The sequence below is a fragment of the Neomonachus schauinslandi genome, chromosome 1 (assembly GCF_002201575.2).
Source record: "Neomonachus schauinslandi chromosome 1, ASM220157v2, whole genome shotgun sequence".
NCBI classification, from domain to species: Eukaryota; Metazoa; Chordata; class Mammalia; order Carnivora; family Phocidae; genus Neomonachus; species Neomonachus schauinslandi.
This window is the reverse complement of record NC_058403.1, coordinates 8192783-8202734: the sequence shown is the minus strand read 5'-3', so window position 1 is coordinate 8202734 and position 9952 is coordinate 8192783. Positions and strand designations below refer to the sequence as shown.

Here is a 9952-nt window from a genome sequence, read left to right as displayed (position 1 = left end):
GCCCACCTGGCTCTCGCCGACGCAGAAGACGCGGCCGCCGCGGCTCAGGCATACGCGGGCACCCTGGGGCCGCGCGGCCGCGCCGCAGAAGGTGAAGGAGCAGCGCGAGGCGCGCAGTCGCTGCACCGTGGCGCGCACGAGCGCGGCCGGTCGGCGCCCCCAGCGCGCCCACAGGTAGAGGTAGCACAGCGTGATGAGCATGACCGGCCGGCCAGCGGCGGGGCGCGATCCCCGGACGCTCGCACCACCGGCTCTCCCCTCCCACCCGGCCCCGCCCCACGCCCGCCCTCCCGCGGGCCGGAAGAGGCCGCGCCATAGGGGTGAGGCCGCGCGGGCTGGGGAAGGCCGGGGGCGGGGGGGGGGGGAGATGGAGGGAGGGGTGAGGATGGAGGGAGGCTGAGCTGGGGCTGGGAGGGTGAGGATGGAGGGAAGCTGAGCTGGGGCGGGTAAGGAGGGAGACGAGCTTGGGTGCCCCCCCCGCCCCCACACTGGTGGGGGAAGGTGTGATGGAGGGAGAAAGGAGGCGTTAGGAAGAGGAGGTTGATAAGGTTGCAAACCAGGGATTAGGCCCATTTGGCTGATTTAAGCCAAAGTCTGGCCTCCCTTTCTTGGAGAGCTGGGAGGCAGATTGAAGAAGGGCCTGCGGGTATGTGTACATTAACTAGTACCATACTGGTTAGTTATTCAACTAACATACAGCCTCTACCCAGTCCAGCTGGGAAAATAAAGTGAGACTGGGTTTATTAGATTATTCTAGGCCTTCTTGCAAAAATGATTTTACAGGGGCGCCTGGGTGGCTCAGTCGTTAAGCATCTGCCTTCTGCTGGGGTCATGGTCCCAAGATCCTGGGGCTTCCTGCTCAGGGGGAAGCCTGCTTGTGTTCCTTCTCTTGCTGTGTCTCTCTCTGTCAAATAAATAAATAAAATCCTTAAAAAAATGATTTTACAATAAATTACATAAATTCACAATGCAATTATATATATTATATATACAATGCAACTGTATATAATACATATATATTTTTTTTTTTTTTTTTACTCTAAATATTTTAAAATAAGGACTGAAAACAAGTTGAAGACAGACCAGCACTAAAAAGGCTGCCTGGTGTTCTTGCACATGTGGGTCACCAATTTGTGACATCCTAAGACCAGAAGAAAAAGGGAAACTCATCAATTATGATTCAATGTTCTCATCCCTAAGAGAAGCATAATTATTCCTGATGGTGACAGAGCTCTCACCCATGGAACCTCATTTGTTTTTTGTTTTTTTTAAAGATTTTTTTTATTTGACAGAGAGTGAGAGGGAACAGAAGCAGGCTTCCCGCGGAGCAGGGAGCCCGATATGAGGCTTGATCCCAGGACCTTGGGATCATGACCTGAGCCAAAGGCAGACGCTTAACGACTGAGCCACCCAGGCGCCCCCTCATTTGTTTTAAAAGGCAGTTTGCAGGGCGCCTCGGTAGCTCAGTCAGTTAAGTGTGGACTCCTGATTTCGGCTCAGGTCATGATCAGGGTCATGGGATTGAGCCCCTGTCAGGGTCCACATGCAGCAGGGAGTCTGCTTGAGAGCAGCTCTCCTCTCCCCTGCCCTCTCTGCCTGCCCCTCCCCCACCAGCTCATGTGCGCATTCTAATAAATAAATCTTCAAAAAAATAATAAGGGCGCCTGGGTGGCTCAGTCATTAAGTGTCTGCCTTCGGCTCAGGTCATGATCTCAGGGTCCTGGGATCCAGCCCCACATCAGGCTCCGTGCTCTGCGGGAAGCCTGCTTCTCCCTCTCCCACTCCCCCTGCTTGTGTTCCCTCTCTCGCTGTGTCTCTGTCAAATAAATAAAGTCTTTAAAAAAAAAAAAAAGGTCTTCCAGAACATTATAAAAAAAATAAAATAAAATAAAAATAAAAATAAAAAAATAATAATAGGCAGTTTGCAAGAAAACAGCGTCCCCAGCAATTCTGAAATATAGCAAAGATTTTCCCTGCGCCACTTCCTACTCTGGCCTCTGCTGTAAGGAGAAGGCATAATGCAGTAGCAATCAGTTACACCACTCCCAGGTGTTCCTTAATCCAACGATAGACGTTTAAAGTGCCCTGACCACTTATTCATCTGCTTTAAAACACTGGTATAGAAAACCCACTTTCAGAACTTCAGATTTACAGTCATGTGACAGAGGAACTTTTTCCCAGTGCATACAGCAACGATAGATTTTTTATTTTTTTAAGATTTTATTTATTTATTCATGAGAGAGAGAGAGGCAGAGGGAGAAGCAGACTCCCCGCAGAGCGGGAGCCCGATGCGGGACTCGATCCCAGGACTCCAGGATCATGACCTGAGCCGAAAGCAGACACTTAACCATCTGAGCCACCCAGGCGCCCAGCAACGATAGATTTTAAAAGAGAGAATGTGAAAAGCAAAAACCAGCCTCAGAAACAAGATAAGCATCACAGTGGACCAGAAATAGAAGAAAGACAGTAAGTGATGAGCAGGGCTGAAGCCATATCTTCCACTTTCCTGCAGGACCGTGGCACTTGGGAAGGGAGTTCCTGCACGGTCACAAGGCCTAAAATTGGGTCGTTGTGTCACTGGAGGAAGGAATGAATGAATCCCGCTAAGGAAGGCTTTAGTCCCTCCAGGATAACACAGGGCTAAGAAGTTAGGAATGAGAAAATGAAAAAGCTTTACAAAATGATAAACCCTGAAACCCTTCAGATAGCCTTCTTGGAGTTTGCTGAATTATGGTTCTAAGAACACAGCCTCTCCATTCCAGCTAGGTATGAAGAGGTCATCTCCTCTACCTGAAGGTCACAAACATCTCTAGTTCTTCCAAGTTCCTTAAGAGCTTTGTAACCCCACCTTCTCAGACACCATAACTGCATCGAGCCAGAACAGGAACTTTCCAGGTTTGCCCTAAGGTGCTTCCAGATGTCATGGTTTCAGAAGACATCATGGGGAAGGGTGGGGGCCAATTCTATGTATAGCTCTGGGTTATTAAGAATGGGGACCACAGTGGGTGAAAATGAACTGAGAAGTTGGTGAGGTCCCTTCTTGACCCTTGGACTGAGGAGCACTGTTACCATTCGGGCCCAAGAACGAGCACAGGAAGGCAGAGGAGTAAGAGAAGTTAAACAGGCACATGGCAGGCTCTGTTTATGAGGATAACAGCTCAAGGATCGAGCTTGGCTTCATCATCCCCAGATAACAAAGGAAAAGGAGAAGGATGCAAAAAATAGGACAATGGGGAACTCAACTGTGTGCATACCTGATTCACCCCTTATAGTCCCTCACCATTCAAAGTGTGGTCCCTGGACCAGCAGCATTGACATCACCTGGGAGCTCACTAGAAATGCAGAACCCCCGGCTCCACCCCAGACCCACTGAATCAGCATCTGCACTTTCACAAAATCCGCATGTGATTCACAAACACGTTAAAATTTGAGCAGCATTGTTGAAATCCACCTCTGTCACTCCCTAGATTTGGGTTGCTCTGGACTCTTCACTAGACTATTCCAAATCGTTGTGGAGAACAGACTAGGAATAGACCACAGACGAGGAATTCAAGGAAGATGAGGCTTCCTACAGGAAAAGCCGACTCCAAGGCTCTCGTCTGCCCTGAGGAGGCATGCCCTGGAAATCATGGTTTGGGGATAAGGCAGAGTGTTAACCAACAGTATCCCTCACCCAGAGGAACCGTCCTGCCCCCCTCCACCACCATTAAATAGATCAACTGTTCCTGCCCAGGAAAAGCCTATCTTGCTGACAGTAGCTCTGTCTGCATTTGCAAAGCTCTCTGACCTCAGCCAAATGGCCAGAGCTGAATAGGACAGTTCCTGAAGGGACCCCAGGCTAGTTGGAAGCGTTTAGTAGATGCTGAATTTTAAATAGCTCTCACTGTAAACGGTTCACATTTAGCAATTGAATTACCTAGTCTCTGCTTTATATAAAAGAATTTATTTCATCCACATCAGTGTTGGAGTGCTAAAAACAAATACTCAGAAATCCCAGGGTCTCAAGAATGACCGTCTGTTTGAAAAAATACCCTCTGTAAAAATGATTTAAATACAAATTTAATTGAAATCATGAGGTTTTTGTTGGTAAAAGCTGTACCGTGAAGACCTTTTCTTTGACTATTTGAATGTCTATGGTATGTGTGTTTATTAGCCAGAAAGTGTCAGGGGGACTATTCGTATATGCAGTTAACCGTTGAATAAATTAAACTATTTTAAGCCATTAATCCTTTTTATTATTGGTTTAAACCCAAAAAGAAAAACTCAATTTGGACTGATAGAAACAAGCTACCAGCAAAAGAATAAATTAGAGGCTTGGGCTGTGATGAGGGCCTCAAAGGGGAAAAAAAATTGTCATTTTAAATCTTGCTGATTAGCAAATGCCAGGCCCCATGAAGGTAGGGATCAAAACAACCACCACCTCACCCTTGGTCAAAGATCAATTTTGGAATCCCAACTTTTAAAACCATTCATTCCAAATAGGAAAATTTTGTTTTAAATACCTTGTACATTTCCATAAATTACTCCTTATAATTAATTATATAAGGAAGCTGAGAATGTATTATTTTAATTGCATTTTATTTTTATAAACTTTGGTTACTTTTCTAATAATACTGCTTTTGGAAGTTTTATATTTATCAAAACGACTTTAAGTTCTACACAGTTTGAAATTAAGGGGTGCCTGGGTGGCTCAGTCGGTTAAGCATCTAACTTCAGCTCAGGTCATGATCTCAGGGTCCTGGGATGGAGCCCTGCGTGGGGCTCCCTGCTCAGCAGGGAGCCTGCTTCTCCCTCTCCTTCTGCCCCTACCCTCCCCCCTTTGTGGGCGCACACATGCACTCTCTCTCTCTCTCTAAATAAATAAATAAAATCTTTAAAAAAAAAATACAGATAATAGGGGCCCCTGGCTGGCTTAGCCAAAAGCGTATGTGACTCTTGATTTTGGGGTTATGAGTTTGAACCCCAGGTTGGGTGTAGCGATTACTTTAAAAAAATCTATATATATACCGATAATAAAGTCAAAATGTGAATTGTGACCCAAGAATTAAAGGATGCTTTCACATAAAACCTTAACAGCCTATATTTAATGTGTCGTTATTTCTTAATTATATGGAATGCCAAAGTAATAGCAATCTCCCTGCAGTAAAAATAAACATATCGACTGGTAGTAAGTAGGTCAAGATAATGCTAACTGGTTAAAACCATTTGAATTTATTACAAATCTTTGTATAACAATATGTAACATTAAATTGTAAGAGAATGTTACGTATATTTTAAAGAAGATCTAAGTTTTAAGATAGGATTTATTTACCAACTGTTTAAAATGTATTGATTCTAATATTATCAGTAATTCAATAATAGGCAGAACCAGTTAGTTTGGCTAGAGATCACACACACACATGTATCTTACAGCTATATTTTAAGTGACAGTATGTGGACGCAGTAATGAGAAAATGAAACGTATTATAGAATATGGTAGACTGAGGTGATCTCAAAGTGGAACAGCCCCTTCACTATCTGGAGGGGGCTGGAGACCGCTTGCTAAATTCTACCACCTTTTAAGAACTTAAAACTGTCAGCTATTAGAATACCAGCACCCTTAAGCTGAAAGCAGAATGAAAACAGTGGAACCAAACTCTCCATCAGATGAATATGTAAAGAGCCACACACCAAACAAGAGATTATGAATTACTGGGATGCCTGGCTGGCTCAGTTGGTGCAACCTGTGACTCTTGATCTCAGGGCTGTAGGTTCAAGCCCCACGTTGGGCATAGAGCCTACTTAAAAAAGAAAGAAGGGATTATGAATTACTAATTAGTAATTACTAATGTAATTACTAATTACAGAAAATCTTGGTATCTATTCAGTATATGATTCAATATGAGTTTTAATGCTCATGTGAATACCTTGTTCTAAAAAGAACAAGGACATTGTTAAATGAAGCAAAAAGCAACTTTATTAATCAAAATAAAGAGAAAAGGAGATAAAATTAGAGGATGGGAAGAATTTTAACTTGGAACACCTCAAACTATTGAAAATAGTACTCATGTCTTTAAGTCTTTAAGAGAAAAAGAAATACCTTTTCCAGCTTTGTTCATGAAGATGGCCTCAGAGCAACTTCACCCTGAAATGCACCCTAGTGCTCAGATCCTGGTATGCATGCTATTTTTTTCCATTAAAAGGAACCAGAGATCCTTGGAGAAATGGCTGGCGCAAGTGTTAGGGACATGCCTGATGGACCAGGACACCTCATTCCGGAAAGAAGGTAAGCTTCAAAGAAAAATAGGGTCCTATCAGAAGGATACAGGAGCCAACCCAAAGGGCCCCCCCACTAGCCAGGTTAGGACAATTTGAGTATCAAATTGAAATGCATTAAATTTATGAAGAGCCTTGAGATCATGATGATCCACAATAAAAGTTTATTCCAAAAGAATGTAGAATATAATCAGCACTGCTGCTGCTTGTTACTTGTGTTTGTAATACTGACTCCTTTATCCTATTGATGAAAATTAGTACATTGTAAATTCTTCCTTTAGAAGGCTATTTCTGAACCAAGGGAGAATCATCGATACAAAGACCCCAGAAGCTGTGATGCCAAAGCAAAGCCCAGAAATCAGTCGGATCTCGTTTTAAGGCTCCTGAAGAGTGAGATGGTCCTAAAAATATAACAAAGTGCTCAATGTCTTAGGTCCAAAGATCTTAAAAATCAGATGACATTTGAGAACTGATCAGCCAGTATGGGAAGTGCAAGCTTCTCTGGGGCAGAAATAAGTAATGCTTTGATCTGAATCTAGAGAGGGGCTAAGTGACTGCATTCCTTGAGATTACAGAATCATTGATGTGACCACAATAGATGGGATTTGGTGTCTCATAAAGACTGAGCAAAACTCTGTGATGATCAATGATCTCCATTAACCAGGACAGTCACTGTTTTCTCAAAAAACATCCATCTCCGAATCCAATAAAATTCTGAATCAAATACAGGCTTAGAAGAAATAAAACCACAGATTTATATTTCTGGGTTAATAAGGAATCTATGTGTATGTGGTATCTGTATGCCTGAAATGTGTTAGGGAATTGGCTATTTTAGGCACAGCCTTCTAAATCTAACTTGAAATGGGTATTTTTAACTTGAAATCTTACTGAGTTTTTAAACAGCATTGAAACATCTAAGAGAACATCAGGTTTGCCATACTGATAAGCTTAATTTGCTGGATTTATACAAATTGTTTAATCAGGCAACTGAAGTACATAAAAAAAGGAAATCTAATGGAGGAAGGGCTTGTGGTCTGGATGGGGACACTGAATACCCATGGCAGGAGGAACCTTGCCCACCTCTCACCGTGTCTGTCTCTCTTCTCATGAAGGAGAGCAGTTACAGTCTCTGCAAATCATATCTATAAATAAACAGACGTAATTGTGTGCGTGGTAAGTCTCCAGAGCGGGAGGAAGAAATCAGTCCCTCCATATAAGACAATGCTACATGTTGGGGCGCCTGGGTGGCTCAGTCGTTAAGCATCTGCCTTCAGCTCAGGTCATGATCCCAGGATCCTGCGATTGAGCCCCTCATCGGGCTCTCTGCTCCGCAGGAAGCCTGCTTCTCCCTCTCCCACTCCCCCTGCTTGTGTTCCCTCTCTCGCCGTGTCTCTCTCTGTCGAATAAATAAATAAAAATTAAAAAAAAAACAGACAATGCTACATGTCAGCAGTAGGAGAAAGGAAAATGCTCCACAAAATGATGGCTCCTGAATGTTTTTCTGGGCAAACACTATCACCCCTTTCAGGTAGCCTTTTGAATCTTATGACCACAAGGTCTACCTTCCTTTCCCTCCCCTAGTGGGCATCACAAGCTCTCTTCTCCCTTCCCTGTGCCACCAGGCCCCCTTCCCTGCTGGCTCCCTCTACCTGCAGCACACAAAGATCTGACCATTTTCAGTTTCCATCTGTTCCATCATTCTGCAGCATTTGCTTTTCTGACTCTGGTGTCTCTACCAATCAGGTAAACAGAAACCACTCTAGATATTCTAACAGAGGGGATTTGATATCGAAAATTGGCTACAGGCACGATGAGGGTGCCAACATACCAAACATGGGACGGTGAGGCAACCCAGAGAACAGAAATAGCAGAAAGCCACTACCTACCCACAGGGAGATGGGGTGACCTCAGCCTAGAGCCAGGGTCACCTGGTGGAAGGGGGAACCTCCCAGGGATAACAGCTAATGCTGGGGACCCTGCCAGAGCTAGGGAGAAGAGGGGAATTCCCCTGGCTTCTCCAGTCCTCTGGGCTCTGCCATCGCCCTTGACATACCTCTTTGGAAGCCAAACGAAAGAGGCGCCTCCAAGAGCCTCCTTTCTTGTGAATCACTGGAGAGAGGAGAAGAGGCCAGGGGCGTGAGTGGATCTGAGCCAGCCCCTGTCCTTTCTGAAACTCTTACCTTGAGTTCTTTCAAAAGTCATTATCTATTTCTGTTTCTGTGTTATGGGCTGAATTGTGCCCCTCCCCCGACTCAAGTTCTAATGTTGACATTCTATCCCCAGTACCTCAAGATGTGACTATTTGGAGATGGGGCCTTTAAAGTGGTGCTTAAGGTAAAATGAGCTCATATGCGTGGGCCCTGATCCAGGATAACTGGTGTCCTTAGATTAGGATAGAGATGCACACAAAGGGAAGACCACGTGAAGACAAAGGGAGAAAACCTTCAGAAGAAACTAACTTGCTGATACTTTGATCTTGGACATCCAGCCTCCAGACCGTGAGGACATATATTTGGGCTGTTGAAACTGCCCAGTCTGCGGTACCTTGTTACGGCAGCTAGGGCTAACTGATATATCCTAGTTCTGTCTCTCTGACCCTTCTGTGAACCACTGGTCTGGAAGGAGTCTTTGCCCCCAACTCCGGCCTCACCTACATTCTCTTCCAGGGTGGTCCATTTGCTCTTTGGGTTTCAGTGGCCACCCTTTGGGCATGATGTCCAGATGGCTACAGGGCCACAATCATTGTTTCTCCAAACCTACTTGGACCTTCTGTTGGTATCCCAAGTGCAACATGAATAAAACCAACTATATTTTTTTCCCCCACAAATTTCCTTTTTGTCCTGATTTCTCTAGCTAAGTTAATGACATCAGTCTTTTTTTCACGTGGACCTAGAACATAGTCATCTTGGAGTCCCGCCTTTGCCTCACATCCTCTGTATCAGTGGATGACATCTCCACACCGTCTCTTGAGAGTTTCATCTTTCCACCCCACCCCTCATCCAGTCCAAGTGCCCATTCTGCTCTCATCCGCTCATCGGAACTAACACAATAGCCTCCTGATGATTCCCTGTGGGTTTCCTGCTTCCCGCCTCTCTGTAATCCAGCACATTGTGACTTTGTAAGGTCAACTCTGATCTCATCGCTCCCCTACTCAAACCCTTCAGTGTTCACCCCTGCCCACCAGGGAGTTCAGTGTCTTACCTGGCATTCGAGACTCCATTGTACCCAGCTAGCCTAGTCTCCCCCTCGTGCCGTCCATCAACTTGTTTATTCTCTCCACATCAGCACATCATGCACTATGCTAATCACTGTGTATATTCTTACATTTAGACCTCTCGACTCTGCAGGGAGGCTGTTGTCCCCATCCTGCAGAGGATCAAATGAGTGACTTGCTATAGGTACCACAACTGGGTGGGGATGCTGGAGGCTGGATTTATGTCCTTCTGACTCCAAAGTCCTTCACCATATAAACCAGGCACCTGAGAGCAAAGAATGCTCTATGCACAACAGTAATAAATAGAAATGAGACTCAAGATCCAAGAGGGAACAGAAGCAGAAGGTTCAGACTATGGTGCTGCTGGCCCCGAGGGCAGCCTTTTGTATCCAGATCAGACAGGCTGGGATTGTCCAGAACTCGGACACATCCAAAAAGCTGTAAGTGAGGGTTCATCAAGATCCTCCCGGCAAACAGCTGGCT

At 44.9% G+C, this 9952-nt stretch overlaps 1 protein-coding gene across 1 annotated transcript in view; it reads right to left on the bottom strand.

Annotated features, from left to right (window-relative positions):
• The window catches only part of HLCS (holocarboxylase synthetase), a 210547-nt gene extending 210296 nt beyond the window's left edge, over positions 1-251 (bottom strand). The window contains exon 1 of the mRNA XM_044913424.1: positions 7-251. Within this exon, the coding sequence (XP_044769359.1) occupies positions 7-201 (195 nt within the window). The 5' untranslated portion in view covers positions 202-251. The remainder of the gene's footprint in view (positions 1-6) is intronic.
• Between the last annotated feature and the right edge of the window lie 9701 nt (positions 252-9952).